The 18543-nt window shown below is 42.8% G+C and overlaps 1 protein-coding gene across 2 annotated transcripts in view; it reads right to left on the bottom strand.

Annotated features, from left to right (window-relative positions):
• Window positions 1-6346: 6346 nt before the first annotated feature.
• The window catches only part of AAMDC (adipogenesis associated Mth938 domain containing), a 16140-nt gene continuing 3943 nt past the window's right edge, over window positions 6347-18543 (bottom strand). For both annotated transcript variants that reach the window (XM_085853435.1, XM_085853432.1), the window contains exons 2-4: window positions 7944-8079; window positions 7747-7842; window positions 6347-6841 (exon numbers count right to left, since the gene is read on the bottom strand). In XM_085853435.1, the coding sequence (XP_085709561.1) occupies window positions 6701-6841; window positions 7747-7842; window positions 7944-8075 (369 nt within the window). In that variant the 5' untranslated portion in view covers window positions 8076-8079 and the 3' untranslated portion in view covers window positions 6347-6700. The remainder of the gene's footprint in view (window positions 6842-7746; window positions 7843-7943; window positions 8080-18543) is intronic.

Raw genomic sequence — 18543 nt, 5'->3', positions numbered from 1 at the left:
TTTGTTTTTTTTTAGAAAAGTCCATTTAAACGAATTATTTCGGTGTTCGTGTGATGGACGAAACCAAAAATGCGAGGAATATATTAAGGGGGGTTGTGTACGCTAATACACGCGGTTCGTTTTATTATAGCCTTAAGTAGTTTCGTAAAATTATTCACAACTACTAATAATGTGCTACTTGTTTCGCTGTCTTAAGTTTGAACGAAAAGTTGTATTTTCAAACCCAAATGTAGTTGCACCCGCACCCGTATCCCCCCCCCAACATTGAGGAAGATGGACTCGTCCGTCACGGAGGACTCCACACGCTACGGCGGTCGCTTCGATCAATATTCACGAGTCAAACCCGCGCTTCGCACCAAGTTTCTAGAGTGAGGGTTGGTTCGGGCGTCAATATATCCGGTGTTCATAATGTGATTTATCGAATTCCTTTATGTACAATGTTTCTTGTTACATTTTTTGTGTCAAATTCACCTTCTGAGGTAGTCAGAATGTGCAGAAGAGGGTTTTACATCGCAGACGCTGTTTTCTCGGAGTGGCATTACACCTCTCGGCGGTGACGGTCAGTCGACGACAGCGAGTGCGCGATGATGTCATGACGTCTTTACGCCGCTCAGCGGTGACGTCACACGTCGCCATGCAAACGAATGTAAAAATTAGAAAATCGCCAAAAATTCCCAAACGTGTCCGTGTGGCGCGATCTCAGAGCCCATGCTGTTCATTAGACCACAGAACACCCGCATGCCGAAAGGGGCGACAATCCGTGTGTGTGTGTGTGTGTGTGTGTGTGTGTGTGTGTGTGTGTCTGTGTGTCTGTGTGTCTGTGTGTCTGTGTGTCTGTGTGTCTGTGTGTCTGTGTGTCTGTGTGTGTGTGTGTGTGTGTGTGTGTGTGTGTGTGTGTGTGTGTGTGTGTGTGTGTGTGTGTGTGTGTGTGTGTGTGTGTGTGTGTGACCGCTGTTTCTTGACAACCCCTGGTCCGATCTAATTGAAACTTGCCAGGTATATTGCTGGGGCCCTGAGGATGTGCCTTTTCAAGGTTTCATATTAATCGGACAAGTGGTTCCCAAGTTATGACCATTTATTTACCAAACCAATGACAAGACACGTTGCTGCGTAGGCGTGGCTGATGGGGAAGAGATCCTCAGCCGCGTTCCCCATTACGGGTTACAACGTACAGACTTTCGGATAGTGATGACTTACTGTATTCTAATAATTTCTCGATTTCTTATGCGCATTTATAGATAAACACAATGCCCCGATCCAGTTGTCGTTTACGAGAGCGAAGGAACAGCCTGTGTGGTTGTTTCTGGCACGTGGTTTGAAAGTTTTTTTTTTTTTTTTTTTTTTGGTTTGCACGTACTTCCATGCACGTACGGCCACGCACGTACGGGCACGCGAGAGCGAAGGAACGGCCTGTGTGGTTGTTGTTTCTGGCACGCGGTTTGAAAGTTTTTATCTTTATTTTTTGCATGTACGGCCACGTTCTCGTTTATCTATAATTCCAGCAATCTCTGTGTGTGTGTGTCTGTCTGTCTGTCTGTCTGTCTGCGACTGCGACTGCTGTTTCTCGACAACCACTGGTCCGATCTAATTGAAACCTGCCAGGTCTATTGCTGGGGACCTGTGGATGTGCCTTTTCAAGGTTTGATATTAATCGGACATGTGGTTCCCAAGTTATGGCCATTTATTTACCAAACCAATGACAGGACACGGTGCTATGACATCACGATTGACGTCACAATTCTTCTTTCTTTCTTTTTTCTTTTTTTTCACCTTTTTTTTTCACTCTACCGAGTGCTCTTCTCGTTCTGTGTTTGTTACTTGTGAAAATCAAAGATTTTTCAAGTAATATCGATTGGTTGTGTGTATTATTGTTTGTTTGTCTCTCTGTTGGGTAGCCGATCGAGTTGAAAAAAAAGTCAAAATAATTTTTTTTGAGATGTTTTTTTTCTACCCTTATTGTCAGGTTTTGTGTGTGTGTGTGTATGTGTGTGTGTGTGTGTGTGTGTGTGTGTGTGTGTGTGTGTGTGTGTGTGTGTGTGTGTGTGTGTGTGTGTGTGTGTTTGTGTGTGTGTGTGTGTGTGTGTGTGTGTGTGTGTCTGCAACGCGAGGCTCCACAGCACAAACCAGCAAACCAATTTCGATGAAACTTGGCGACAGGTGCCATATGGGCTGGGAGTGTGTGCGTTTGAGTTTCGTTGCTAAGCAACCACCCATTGCCTTGCAATGGGACTTTGAAATTTTTGAAAAATCATAAAAAATTAATTTTTTCGAAAATCAAAAATCGGCTTCCAGGCTTTTATGTGCACTATAATCAACCTCTTTGTCAAAAATTTCCAGCCAGATCCTATGAAAACTGTCGGAGAAGATAGACTTTGAATGAACCCTGGTCGAAAACAATAAAAAAACGAAGTTCGTTATATCTCAGAGACTGAGTCAGATATACATGAAACTGGTATGGTCGTTTCATGATATGTCCTAGTTTTGTGTGAGAAAGAACCGTTGCTATGGACCCCTCTGTTGCCTAGCAACGGCCGAAAAACCTCTAAATGTGGGTGTACTTTAACGAAAAAACAATTTGCAGCATTAACCTTTGAAGCTAGAATCATGAATTTTCTTGTGCTTAATCCTCAGGTCATTCCCCATCAAATGGGCCCATCGCGTCAGGTTCTATTGGGTAGTTGACTACCCATGTCTGCCTACCTGCTTGTTTGTCTGTTTGTTTGTATGTTTGTTTGTATGTCAATCGCCTATAAGTCACAATTTTACACGGATCTTTACAAAACTTCACCACCTGGTACAGTTCGTCATAAGCAAGAAGCCAATTGTTTTTGATTTTAAAAGGTCAACATAGGGCAAAGGTCAACGTCTTTGTTAACTTTCTAAAATCCTCAATTTTCATCTGATTGACTTGAAATTTGAAAAGGATTTGCAAATCAGGTCATTTAATTGAACCACCAATTATTTTTGAGGTCAACATTGGCCAAAACATCAACATACGCTGAATTTCTAAAATTGGCAATTTTCATCCGAGTGACTTAAAATTTGAAGAGGATTTGCATATTTGGTCATTGATTTTAACCACCAATTAATTTTATGGTCAAATGTTTTCGGAATTTCGCAAGTAGCGTGCTCAGTATGACAACTTTTGTGTTTAGTTTGTTTGTTTGTGTGCAGGATATCTCAAAAGGATTCAGATGAAATTTGGTGGACAGGTTGGGTGTGTAACAAGGACAAAGTGATTATATTGTTGTATATTTCCGCCACTCCGGCGTGCGGACGACCGCCTTTAGCCCAATTGCGGCTGTGCATGCCCACCGAACGTGGCAATCTAGTCGCAGCTTCCGGATCAACGCTGAAACCCAGCTACAGGTGTTTTTAACACACCATATACCAGCCAAGTCTTCTGTCCACGCGCTACAGGGTCGATCGCCGAATTGTCGATGTACCTAATTATTCGCATGGACAGAAATGCCGGGATTTTATACCTCAACGGGACCTGCACGAAAACGAGCCGCTTAAGCAGCTCGTTCCGTATGCGATTGCCGAGCGGTTATATATCGCCAAGTCCCGTCGGACCAGATGTAAGTTTTATCGGCTTATAATCAGCCAGCTAATTATTCCGAACGCAATTATGGCAGTCAATATAAGTATATACAATGGGGACATTTATTTCCATATAGGCAATGCAATGAATGGGGGGATGGGGAAAAAGACACGAGCAAAAAGCCTACAGCCGAGTTCTATAAATGCAAGTATATACAGGCAAGTATATACTTATATAATTCACTACTTATTGGACTGGCGCCACGAACACACACACACACACACACACACACACACACACACACACACACACACACACACACACACACACACATGATCGGACCAGCCTGTCTTTATTAAGACCTATCTTGGACCTGCCCGCCTTGTGCGGTCTTCGAGGACCAGGTCCCTGGGGCCTACTGGACTCCCAGTACGATCCGGAAGGTCCAAGCGAGCGAAGTCGGCAGGGCGAAGGCTGGCGGAAGAAGACCCTCCGTGCGCACTTCCCAGAACTCGCGTGTGACCAGATCCACAGGAGAACCAGTGGAGAACGACGGGAGAACCAGCCACGAAGGACGACAGGAGGACAACACCCGGAGAACCAACAAGAAGCTGGAAGTTTGAAGAATCTCAAAGAAACTGGTGGAAATAACAACCACCCTTCCTCCTCCTACTCCTCCTCCTGTGTTTTTGTCTCTCTCTTCCCTTTTTATTTATCAAGGGCGCGCCTCGCTTACCGCGTGACTCATCCGCTGTCGGTGGGGGCTCCCAAATTCCATCCCCCCCCCCCCCCGAGTTGCTTTTATGCCCATACAAGGTAAGAAATTCAGCTCGGGGATGCATCTAAACACGCCCGCATTCCAGCGAGGTACAGGGGACGCTCGCTGGTCTGGCAACGTGTCTGCCACCAACAGGCATTTTGTGGTTGTTGTTGTTGTTGATTTTCCTAATACAAATCGCAGCGCATGAACATTAAATTACCCACTAGACTAGGCTCGTGACCCTAACTGGCAACATTTACTTTCCGATATAACTGAGCTAAAGGACCTGAATGTTGAGTGCGATAGCTTTCCAAATCCACAACAATATTTTGGTGAAGGTCTGAATCCAGCTACTAGAATTTTTAAAGTGATTCTTCACCATTGAGAGATTTGGTCAAAAACGATATACTGTACGAGGTGTGTTCAAAAAGTATCCAACCTTAATTTTTCCTGCGTAAACAAATGAAGCTTGGGAGGCGTGGTTTGGTGCACGTATGTAGGCGATCCTAATCCGTATGCGTGAATATTTTCCCGCCTGCAGAAGCTGTCAGTCGCCGACAGACCGCCGATGAGTGAGGAAGTGTAAGTGAGCGCCGTCGGATTTTCGTTTTTGACAAAATGACGGAAAAACTTGAACAACGCTACTGCATCAAATTTTGTGTAAAGCTTGGCGATTCCCAAGTGGAAACGATCCGCAAGATTCAACAGGCCTTCGGGAACGAAGCAATGGGCACCACACAGATAAAAGAGTGGTACAACCACTTCAAAGATGGTCGCACATCAGTGGAAAGTGAACCACGTTCTGGTAGGCCCTCAACATCCCGAAATGAGATCGTCATTGACCATGTGAGGACCCTGCTGATGCAGGATCGTCGAATCACGATCAGAGAACTTGCAGACGAGGCGGGCGTCAGCATTGGATCCGTTCATTCCATTGTGACTGAGGATTTGGGCTTAAGGATAATCTCAGCGAAGTTCGTGCCAAAGCTGCTAATGATCGAGCAGAAGCAACTCCGTTTGGAGATCGCACAGGAGATGCTGGAGACTGTGAACAGCAATCCCAACTTCTTCAACACAGTGATCACTGGCGATGAGACCACAGTGATCCGTCATTTTGTCAAAAACGAAAATCTAACGGCGCTCACTTACACTTCCTCACTCATCGGCGTCTGTCGGTGGTCTGTCGGCGACTGACAGCTTCTGCAGGCGGGAAAATATTCACGCATACGGATTAGGATCGCCTACATATGTGCACCAAACCACGCCTCCCTAGCTTCATTTGTTTACGCACGAAAAATTAAGGTTGGATACTTTTTGAACACACCTCGTATAGCACTTGATATGTAGGCATAACAGTCCAGATGGGTCTTTATATATGTGCAGTACTATATATGTGTACACATATATTACCTTAATTAGCAATCGGCCCTTCTAGCCAAAGAAAGCTACATAAAGCAACCAAGAAAAGCTACACAAGGTAAGCCCTTCATCGTTTCAAACCCTATCCATGATTCTCCACAGCTGCAGACATTTACAGGTAAATTGTGCATGAGAACCACAATGCTACAACTACCCCCCCCCTTCCCCAGCTGCCAGAACGGTTTCATCGGTCAATGGTGAGTAATCAGCATAGACAGAACTGCTGACCACTATGGCTCCTAAACATGTACCACGTGCACCGCTGATAGCAATTATATAAATACCAAAAGGCCAATCAGCTCTCACCTGTAATTGGAAGGAACAACCAATTCACTCTCACATAATCAATTATCCCAAGTTGCGACTGGGACTTTGAAATTAGTTAACACTTGGCCCTCTAGTTAAAGAAGGCTTCATAAAGGACCAAAGAGAAGCTACACAACGTGAGTTTATAATTGTGCCAGGAATCAAACCCAGACGAGACAGCTCAAAGGCAATGGCATTACATTTGAGCTATCCTGTCAATAACATAAGTGTAACAATAAAGTAAATGCTGTAATTTTTGACGTCATAAATGATTGTACATAAGTGTGATTCAAATATTAAAGGCAGGACAAACATGATGCAGTCTGAAAAACACCTTTATTTCAATGCATTATGGAAGTAGTTTGTGTGCACAAAATATTCATATCTCAAATGACTATCGACAAGAGACCTTTTAGATAAATTGAAGTAATGCCAAAGGGTGTCAATATTTTGGCCTTGTATCAAGAGAATGGGATAGGGAAGACCTAAATGCCGATGGCAGATTGAAAGCCTTCTGCCTTAAGTGACATTCAATCGGATTAAATTATACAACAAAATACGTGTTTGTTGTGAAGGCTGGTGCGATTCTCTGATGACGGAAAAGATAAGCGCTAGATTTTACCAACTTTCAGTTAATAAAATCTATAGTCAATGGGATAAACCCCATTGACTCAACAGGTAGTGTGAAATAAGCCACCCACACGTCCTCCAGCTAAGGCCAAGCGGTTGTACTCTAGAACAGCAGCTTCAGTTTGAAACACCTTGAGGTTGGCTCCATGGCTTGTCACATAGGTCTCAATTTCCTTTGGAACCTTTTCAAAGTGTCACACACATAAAATAATACGGATACTCGATAATACTAGAAACAATGAAAAGTTAAATACATGAAAAAAAATTCTGCAATTTATTTTATTTCATTTTTATTGCATATAGCCAAATGTGGTGTATTTTGCTCAAGTATGTAAGTATAAATAAGTAAATAAACAAACAAATGAAATAAATACATACCATGTTTAATATGTATTCAAGCTCAGGTGATTGTTCATAATTTGATATGTCCCTTTCTTTTGGTGCAGCAATTTCACAAAATAAATAACGAATTTTAGGAATGCTTTTGTGAGCTGATGTCACAATGAAGTTAGATGTACTAAACTACAATGAGAAAAGTTGTACTCGTGGAGTCTATAGCAGCTTGAAAACCTTCTATTCTGCCTTTTTGGCAGAGGAAATGCAAGATCATCGTACTTTGGATTCCACTTTTAGAGAGTGAAATATTGAACAATATCCATCGAGTTGCCAAATGTGATAAGGAAGTGCTTGCGACCAACGTCATCCTTCTTCGGTGTTGAAGTGAATCTTTAATGCAAGTGTTGCGCATAAAGCATGAAAAACATTTCCTTTCAAGACTGAACCCTCATGTCCATAAACTGATAATATTAGACCTGCATGACTGCACAATGATCCTGTTTCTTGTGAGACTATTCAGAAAGGCATTCATATTATGTTCCTGATAAAACAATGATGCAATCTTTCCACAATCCACAAAGCAGTATAAATTTAAATCAATCACTTTTCGTGTCCATAATAACAATAATAATCGTGACAATAAAAATGATATGGTAGTTTGGATTCAAGACTTAATTTTCACAGACATCTGAGCATGTAAAATGATTAATTGTGGGATGAGAAGCTGGGAATGTCAAATGTCTATAACAACCTGCAATCTCTCATTCATTCCTCGACCGACAATGATCGTGGTTGCACCATGATCCAGCACCTCCTGAATGTCAGCTGGCTGGACCCCTGGCTCATGCTGCAATCACAGTCAAGAATAACGAAGAAGAAGAAGAATATGCACAGCCAAGGGCTGAGAATCATGTGGAGTTATGGCTTTTTATTGAAGACCACACTTACCTTGGTTCCGGTTTCACGCCAGTCCCAGGCCCGGCTTCCACCCGGCCACACTTTACAGTCCTTGAAAGTACCCCCAGCTCCAATCACATTCACGCTCCCCCATTCCACCTTTAAGATTTGTGGGGAAGTCATGCAGCTGTGCACACGAAAAAGCAGCAATTCATTTGGGAAGGTTTGTAGAAGCGAGATTGGTGGAATATATTCGTAAAACATAAACACGAAAATGTCAAGCTAATATTTCACATTGCGAATCATGTTGTTACATTTAAAGGGAAACATAACCCCAAATCCAAAGCACATTTTCCCTTGTCAGTAAAAAGATGTCCAGTCTGAATTCCAAGCAAGCCTACGGAGTTATTTATATGATCCTGAGAGACTCATTAGATCTTACAGTAAGTCACCAAGGGGGCTGTGATATAAAAAAAAAAAATCTGGACAGCACCATACCATGCAATGACAGCACATCTTGCTGTTAAGGGAATAACAATATCAACAAAATCTGACCTTATCAATAACTAAGGATTGGTGAAGAATAATGTAACAAAATTAGTTACTCACCATTGCTGTCACCAACATAATCAGCAATACGATTTATTTATAACTCGTATACCAGCAATTCTCAACCGATTTACTATAGTGGGCCACACTTGCGACTCTTGATGTATTATGTGGGCCGCATACATACAGCTTCCTTTCTGTGTATCCATTTAAAAAATGTTTTGTATGTTATTTGACTATAACGCAATACAAATCAATATTCTGTAATCCCTTGCATTTCTACACTGTCAAATGTCTATCAAGCACATTTTAAAGGAGCAAACAAAGTCCAAGTTCTGCATACTAACTGTTAAAATTAATTTGGTTTAATTGACACTTCCCTGTGTTCAAAGCAGTTTTTTTTAAACAAGATGTCATTTGGGCCACAGCAGTGTGCTGATTGGACGGCATGCGACCGTGGGTTGAGAACCACTGTCATAGACAATCCAGATATTATTTGAAGAGCAAATGAGCTGTAATATATAAATTGTCTCAGCACAGGTTTTTTATGTGTTGGGTTCATACATCTAACAAAGAATATGTCTGAAAATATATCTGCCTGAACAAAGTGCAGACTTTCAATTCAAGTTTCCTTGATACAGGCATTGATGCTCATCGGAGAGCAAAACAACAGTGAACATAAAGGTCAGACAAAATGGAGCAAAGGAAAAACAGGAAAAAAACATATGGACACTCGAAAACACAATGGGAGGAGTTTGTGGTCTCAGTGAGGGTAGTCAAGATCACAGGAAGAAATGGGATAGATATTGGTGAGCAACAGTCTTTAAATACTGGAGGGAAGGACCTGAGGCAATGGGTTCCACAGGCAAGAGAAGAAGTGGAGGGATGAATGGAGGTGAGTATTTCGTTTGGACTTGGAAAGGTAACAACAAAAGGGTTTCTGGTAGAAAATGGAGGGCCTGGATCTAACAGAGAGGTGAGAGCAAAGAAGCAAGACCACAACAGAGCAGTTTCATTAAAACACTGCAAGACCACCAACCTGCCTGCAGTGAGTAAGAATTATCACCCGAGACTCATGCTGTTACAAGATGATGATGAAAATTCGACTTAAAATGATATTTCACTTGTTTTATTTATTTGTATATATATTTCTATGTCCAACAGGCATCGGTGGTATCATCTATTTAATATGTATACATCAGGCAAAAGTAGGGGAAGGAGGCTAAATTGAAAAAAAAAGAAAAGAAAAAGTAACGACATATCAATGAGGGAGTGAAGGTAAAGGGCAGATCATGAAATTTATGGAGCAGATGGAAATGGGGGTCAGGATTCAAAATCTCACCATATTTTAATATGGAAGAAATATACTGCTGTGCAAAAGTGTTTGTGCATTTTTCTACTCTGATACTTAAGGAAACTAAAACTTTGTGTTAAATGCCAATGCACCTTAATGAAAAATACATTCTTAATCAAATAAGCAAATTTATCTATAATAATAAATGTCAGTGAGTGTATTAGTGTGTGTCCTCCATAACTCCAAAACCGTGAAACCTCGTGGCCCAAAACTTTGCAAGCATACCAAGAGAATCCAAGGGAGTGCATAAATGAAAACTGGGTATTTGGGTAAATTTAAACACACCTTTTGAAGATAATTAACAGGGTGCTCATTCTGAAAAAAAACAAAAAAAGGCTTACCCTTGGTCAGCCTACTTTCCCCTCACACGGATCTTAATCCGCCATTTTGTTTCGGTCTGCTCAAAATGCCTTGCCTTGGAACCACGATGTACTCTCATGGACCGATTAAAGTATATAATCTAAATCTGTGTTTGGATTTGAGGATCGGAACTTTGAGATTAAAGTGTCGAAATCTGGAGTGAAATCTGAAAATTTAAAGAAATTAGCGATTCTTATAACTAAGCTTTTTTTTTTAAACAAGGCTGTGATCCCTCCTCCTTCATATTTACACAAGAAAATACAAATATGTAATTACTTAGTCGGGAGGCCGGGGAAATTCCCGAGAGATATATTTTTACTTCTTCTTTTGGAAGTTATTATGTACACGTACACTTTAAAGTTTTATAAAATGTGCACATCCACTTTCGTACACTCAACATCACCTCTGAGTTCATGTAAATTTTAAAAACTAAAACAATGCATTGAAAACTGAACAGGTACATTTTCATTAAAACGAAAATAGTCGTAATTCTGTCGTTTTGTCAGCATTTTGTATGGAATGTACATTGTCAGGATGTCCAGGGGTGTATTGTTACCAAGCAGCAAGCACTTGCCAAGTCAGTCGTTCCTTATCAACGGTTTTGAATGGAGTGCTTGCTTGAATGCTTAAGCCACTTGGCAAACGGTCTACAAGAAACTTGGAAACTGAACACACACCAGATTCATTACATGACGACGAGGATAAATATCGGGACTCCGACTTATTTTGGCCAGACTCCATTAATTTGTCCCTCAGGGGGCAGATTTTGACATGACATGTGGCAAGTTAGAGGCAACAAATTATTTAGTTTTCCCAAGCTTGGTTAAAAATGTTCTATTCACTCTCACTGTCACTGTCACTGACACAAAATACACCAGACCACTGAGATGGCCGTTTATTTACGAGTAATGATAAGGAAGTTCCAAGTAATACAACTTCAAACTTGTTGATTGTGGTGACAATATTAAACCGACGAATCGCAGGATACATTTCAATGATGATAAACGTATGAGACATCAGTTCGTCCAGTTTATTTTCTCACTCTCACTCATGTCATCTACATAAATGTCATCATCATCATCGTCATCAATAAATGTCGTCTCCCTCATCAATAAATAAATGTCTTCAATGTTTGTCATCATCATCTCTCTCCCTCCTCATCACCGTTTAATGTATCCACTTCTCTAGCCTCGTTCTCTCTCGTCCCTCGATACCGAGTAATGATATCCCTTCCAATCCGTATTTCATCATTCGTCCGTCCTCCAAGTAATGACTTCAAACTCATCGTTGATCTGTGGTCGACAATCATTCATCATTCTCATCATTTAAACCGACGAATCATGAGATCTTCATCAATGATGATAAACGCTCCAAAGACATCAGCATCATCGTCGGGTTTACCCTTTTCATCCCTTAAATCATCATTCCTCATCCCTTTCTTCATCCTTCATCCTTCATCACTCATTCCTCATCCTCTTTCCTTCTCCTCCTTCCATTCCTCATCATTCCTCTTCCTCCCTTCATTTCATCATTTCATCCTCATCATTTCATCATCATTAAATCATTCATCATCATTCATTCATCATTCATTCATCATCGTACCTCCCTCATTCGTTCATCATCCTCCATCCCACTCTTCCTTCATCCATCTCCCTCTCCTCCCTTCTTTCTGCCTCCTTCATCATCATTTCATTCATCATCCCTTTCTCCTTTTCATCCTCCCAATCTTCCTCCCTCCCATCTTTTACATCATCGTCCCTTCCTCCCTTCTTCCCTCATCCCTTCCTCACATCATCATTTCCTCCTTCACTTCCTTCATCCCTTCCTCATCATTCCTCCCTCCCTTCACTCCACTCTCCCTCCCTCCTTCACTCCTTCATCATCCCTTCCTCCCACCCCTTTCCTCCCATTCATCATCATCCTCCCTTCCCTTCCTCCCTCTCCCTTCCCTTTATTCATCCCTCATCATCCGCTATTCCATCATCCCTCCCTTCACTCCTTCCTGTTACCGTCCCTTCATCATCCCTCCTTCCTCATCCTTCACTCCTTCCTCCCTTCCCTTCCTTCCTCCCGCCTTTCATTCATCCCTCCTTCCTCCTCCCTCATCCCACCCTTCCTCCCTCCCTCCCTCCCTCCCGCTTCCTTCCTCCCTCCCTCCCTCCCACCCTTCCTCCCTCCCTTCACTCCCACCCTTCCTTCCTCCCTCCCTTCCTCCCTTCATCCCTCCCTTCCTCCCTCCCTTCATGCCTCCTCATCCACCCTTCCTCATCCTCATCCTCCCTCGTGCCTCCCTCCCCTTCCTCCCTCCCTTCCTCATCCTCCCTTCCTCCCTCCTTCCTCCTCCCTTACCATACATCATTTCGTCATCATCATCATCATTCATCATACATTCATCATCAATCCTTTCATTTTTATCCGCTCCATTCATCATCATCATCCGCCCGTCATTCATCATGCCTAAATCGCCATCATCGCGATCACCATCATCATCATCCGCATCATTCATCCTGTCATCATGATGCAAATGCATCATCATCATGTTCATCCTTATCTTCGTATTCATCATCATGGTATCATCACCCTGTTCAATCATCTATCCTCCCACCCTTTCATCATCATCATGCATTCATCATCGCCCATCGTATTGCATCATCGTATCATATCTAATCATCATTTCATCATCATCATCATCACGTTTCATGGCATCATCATACATTCTGGCATCATCGCATTCATCATCATCATCATCATCATTTCATCATCATCATCATCGTTCATCAACATCATCCTTCCATTTCATCATCATTCATCATCATCCTTGTTCATCATCATCACGTATTCATCATCGATACCGATTTTAAATCATCATCCGCCATTCATCATCATTCATCCGCCATTTCATCATCATTTCATCGCCATTCATCATCATTCATCATATTCATCATCATTAATCCATACATTCATCATCATTCGTATCATTTCATCATCATTCATCCGCCATTCATCATCATTTTAATCATCATTCATCCATCATTCATCATCGACAATCATCATTTGCATCATCATTCATCATGACTGACATCGATTTAAATCATGTTCGATACCATCATTCATCATACTTCATCATCATTCGTTAACATTTCATCATATCGTACCATTTATCTTTCATCCATCATTCATCATCATTTCATCATCATTCATCATCGTTCGACATCATCATTTCGTTAATCATCATTCATCATCATTCATCATCATCATCATTTCATCATCATTTCATCATCATCATTTTTCATCATCATTCATCATCATTTTAAATCATCATTTTCATCATCATCATCATCATTATCATTCATCATCATCATCATCATCATTCATCATCATCATCATCATCATCATCATTCCCTCATCCCTTTTTCGGCCTCCACTCCCTCCCTCATCCTTTCCTCCCTCATCCCACTCCTCCCTCCCTCCCTCCCTACTCCCTCCCTCCTCCCTCCCTTCCTCCCTCCCTCCCTCCCTCCCTCCTTCCTTCCTCCCTCCCTTCCTTCCTCATTCCTCCATCCCCTTCCTTCCTCCCTCCCTTCCTCATCCCTTCCTCCCTCATTCCTCCCTCATCATCATTCCTCCCTCATTTCATTCCTCCCTCATTCATTCCTCCCTCCCTTCCTTCCTCCCTCCCTTCCTTCCTCCCCTCCCTTCCTCCTTCCTTCCTCCCCTCCCTTCCTCATTCCTTCCTTCCTCCCTTCATCATTCCTTCCTTCCTCATCCCTTCCTCCTTCCTCCTTCCTCCACTCCCTTCCAAATCATTCCCTCCCTCTCCCTCCCTTCCTCCCTTCCTTCCTCCCTCCCTTCCTCCCTTCCTTCCTCCCTCCCTTCCTTCCTCCCTTCCTTCCTCCCTCCCTTCCTTCCTCCCTTCCTTGGAAACTTGGAAACTGAACACACACCAGATTCATTACATGACGACGAGGATAAATATCGGGACTCCGACTTATTTTGGCCAGACTCCATTAATTTGTCCCTCAGGGGGCAGATTTTGACATGACATGTGGCAAGTTAGAGGCAACAAATTATTTAGTTTTCCCAAGCTTGGTTAAAAATGTTCTATTCACTCTCACTGTCACTGTCACTGACACAAAATACACCAGACCACTGAGATGGCCGTTTATTTACGAGTAATGATAAGGAAGTTCCAAGTAATACAACTTCAAACTTGTTGATTGTGGTGACAATATTAAACCGACGAATCGCAGGATACATTTCAATGATGATAAACGCCCAAAGACATCAGCGTTCGTGGGTTTATTTTCTCACTCTCACTCCTCTCCTCTCCTCTCCTCTCCTCTCCTCTCCTCTCCTCTCCTCTCCTCTCCTCTCCTCTCCTCTCCTCTCCTCTCCTCTCCTCTCTTCTCTCTCTCTCCCCTCTCTCTCTCATCTCGTTAATGTCTCTCCCTCATTCATGTCTCTCCCTTCTCTCCATCATATAATCATTCATCGTTCTCTGCCTCACTTCTCTCATTCATCATCCCTCATCGCATTTTCATTTCATCCCTTCCTCATTTTAAATCTATTCATCATTCCTCCCTTCCTCATTCATCACATCGTGCCTTCATCATCATCATTTAAATCATCATCCCTTCCTCATCATTCCTCCCTTCCTTCCCTCATTCATCATCATTCATCATCATTCATCATCGATACCATCACTCATTCATCATTCATCATCATTCCTTCATCATCATTCCATTCATCATCGTGTCATCATCATTCATCATCATTTCCATCATTCATCATCATTGTTAAATCTCCGATGCATCATCATTAAATCCTTGGTTCATCATCATCATCATTTCATTTTAATCATCATCATCACGTCTTCATCATCATCATTCCTTCATCATCATTTCATCATCATTCATTTGTCATTTAAATATCATCCATCGTACCATCATCCATTCATCATTTGCATCATTTGCATCATCATCATTCATCATCATTCATCATTCATCATCATTGTCATCGTGCATCATCATTTAATCGTTATCCATCATCATCATTCATCATCATTTACCATCATTCATCATCATTCATCATCATTTATCATTCATCATCATTGTCATCATTGTATCCATTTAAATCATCATTCATCATCATCATTTCATCATCATCATATTCATCATCATCATCATTTCATCATTCATCATCATACATTCATTCATCATCACTTCATTCATCATCATCATCGCATTCATTCATCATCATACATTCATTCATCATCATCATGTTCATTTAATATCATCACATTGGTATCATCGCATTCATCATCATTCGCGTTGTCATTCATATTCATCATCGATCGCGACCATCATCATCATTCCTCCCACCTTCCTCCCTCCCATCCCTTCCCTTCCCTCCCACCTTCGTTCCCTCCCTTCCTCCCTTCCTCCCTCCTTTCACCCTTCCTCCCTTCCCTCCCTCCCTCCCACCCTTCCTCCTCATCATCCTCACATTCTTCCTCCCTCCTTCCTCCACTCCTTCATCGATACCTCTTCCACCCTCCCTTCCATTCCTCCCTCCCTTCTCCTCCATCACCCTTCCTTCCTCCCTCCCATCCCTTCCTCCCTCCCTTTTCCCACCCTTCTCATCCCTCCCTTTTCCCACCCTTCCTCCCTCCACCCCTTCCTCCCTCCTTCCCACATCTTCCTCCCTCCCTCCCACCACTCCCTCCCTCCCACCCTCCTTCCTCCTCCTTCCCACCTTCCTCCCTTCCTCCTCCCTTTTCTCCCTCCCTTCCTCCTTCCTTCCTCCCTCCCTTCCTCCCTTCTTCCTCCCTCCTTCCTCCCCTTCCTTCCTCCCTCCCTTCACTTCCCTTCCTTGCAATCCCATCCCTTCATCCCTTCCTTCCTCCTCCTCTCTCCCATCCCTTCCTTCCTCCCTCCCATTCCTTCCCTCCCTTCCTTGAAACTTGAAACTGAACACACACCAGATTCATTACGGTGACGAGGATACATTCAGGGACTCCGACTTATTTTGGCCAGACTCCATCCTTATTCATTTCGTCCCTCGGGGGCAGATTTTGACATGACATGTGGCAAGGATTAGAGGCAACAAATCCATCATTTGGTTTTCCCAAGCTTGGTTAAAATGTTCTATTTCACTCATCACTGTCACTGTCACTCACATCCTTCCAGACCACTGAGATCGGCCGTTTATTTACGAGTAATGATAAGGAAGTTCCAAGTAATACAACTCAAACTTGTTGATTGTGGTGACTAATATTAAACCGACGAATCACCAGGATACATTTCAATGATGATAAACGCCCAAAGACATCCCACGCGTTCGTGGGTTTATTTTCTCCTCTCACTCCTCTTCCTCTTCCTCTTCCTCTTCCTCTCCTCTCCTCTCCTCTCCTCTCCTCTCCTCGCCTCTGCTCTCCTCTCCTCTCCTCTCCTCTCCTCTCTTCTCTTCTCTCTCTCTCCCCTCTCTCTCTCCCTCCCTCTCCCTTCTCTGCCTCCCTTCTCTGCCTCCCTTCTCTCTCTCCCTGCCTCCCTTTTTCATCATCCCTCATCCATCGACATGATAAGTCATTCATCATTACCATCATCATTCATCATCATTCATCATCATTCATCATCCGCATCATTCATCATCATTCATTTCATTCATCATCATCATTCGTCATCATTCATCATTCATCATTTCATCATCATTCATCGCTTTAAACCATCATCATCATCATTTAAATCATCATCCATCGTTATAATCATCATTCATCATTCATCATTTCATCATCATTCATCATCATCATCATCATTTAAATCATCATCATCATCATTCATCCCATCATTCATCATTCATCATCATCATTATCATTCATCATTCATCATCATTCATCATCATTCATCATCGTTATCATTGCATCATCACGATGCATCATCATTCATTCCTCCCTTCCTTCCTCATTTAATGCATCGCATCATTCCTCCCTTCCTTCCTCCTTCCCTTCCTCCCTTCCTTCCTCCCTCCCTTCCTCCCTTCCTTCCTCCCCCCCTTCCTCCCTTCCTTCCTCCCTTCCTTCCTTCCTCCCTTCCTTGGAAACTTGTAAACTGAACACACACCAGATTCATTACATGACGACGAGGATAAATATCGGGACTCCGACTTATTCATTGGCCAGACTCCATTAATTTGTTAATCCCATCGCGTGTTAAGATTTTGGACATGACATGTGGCAAGTTAGAGGCAACAAATTATTTAGTTTTCCCAAGCTTGGTTAAAAATCATCATGTTCTATTCTCTCACTCTGTCACTGTCACTGACATCAAAATACACCAGACCACTGATCATGGCCGTTTATTTACGAGTAATGATAAGGAAGTTCATCAAGTCGCATTCATACAACTTCAAACTTGTTGATCATCACGTGTGGTGACAATATTAAACCGACGAATCGCAGGATACATCGCCATTCAATGATGATAAACGCATTCAAAGACATCAGCGACCCTTCGTGGGTTTATTTTCTCACTCTCACTTCCTCCTCCTTCCTCCTCTCGCTCTCCTCTCCTCTCGTTCTCCTCTCCTCTCGTTCTCCTCTCCTCTCGTTCTCCTCTCCTCTCGTTCTCCTCTCCTCTCCTCTCTTCTCTTCCTCTCTCTCCTTCCTCCCTCCCTCATCCTTGGAAACTTGGAAACTGAACACACACCAGATTCATTACATGACGACGAGGATAAATATCAGGCTCAAACTTATTTTGGCCAGACTCCATTAATTGTCCTCAGGGGGCAGATTTTGACATGACATGTGGCAAGTTAAGAGGCAACAAGTGTTAGTTTTCCCCAAGCTTGGTGTAAAAATGTTCTATTCATCTCACTTCACTGTCACTGACACAAAAATACATCCAGACCACTGAGATGGCCGTTTGTTACGAGTAATGATGAGGAAGTTCCAAGTAATACAACTTCAAACTTGTTGATTGTGGTGACAATATTAGCCGACGAATCGCAGGATACATTTCATCATGATGATAAACGCCAAAGACATCAGCGTTCGTGGGTTTATTTTCATCACTCATCCCTTCACTCTCCTCTCCTCTCCTCTCCTTCATCCTCTCCTTCCTCCTCTCCCTTACCATCATCTCCTTTCATCATCACTCTCCTCCCTCCTTCATCTCCTCATCCCTCTCCTCTCCTTCCTCTCCTCTCCTCTCCTCTCTTCATCCCTTCTCTCTCTCTCCCCTCTCTCTCTCCCTCCCTCTCCCTTCTCTCCCTCCCTTCTCTGCCTCCCTTCTCTCTCTCCCTCCCTCCCTTTTTCTATCCCTTCCTCCCTTTTTCTATCCCTTCCTCCCTTCCTCCCTCCCTTCCTCCCTCCCTTCCTCCCTCCCTTCCTCC

Source organism: Eptatretus burgeri, chromosome 2 (genome assembly GCF_056783735.1).
Source record: "Eptatretus burgeri isolate ZD-2024b chromosome 2, Ebu_testis_v1, whole genome shotgun sequence".
NCBI classification, from domain to species: Eukaryota; Metazoa; Chordata; class Myxini; order Myxiniformes; family Myxinidae; genus Eptatretus; species Eptatretus burgeri.
This window is presented reverse-complemented; position numbering and strand designations above follow the sequence as displayed.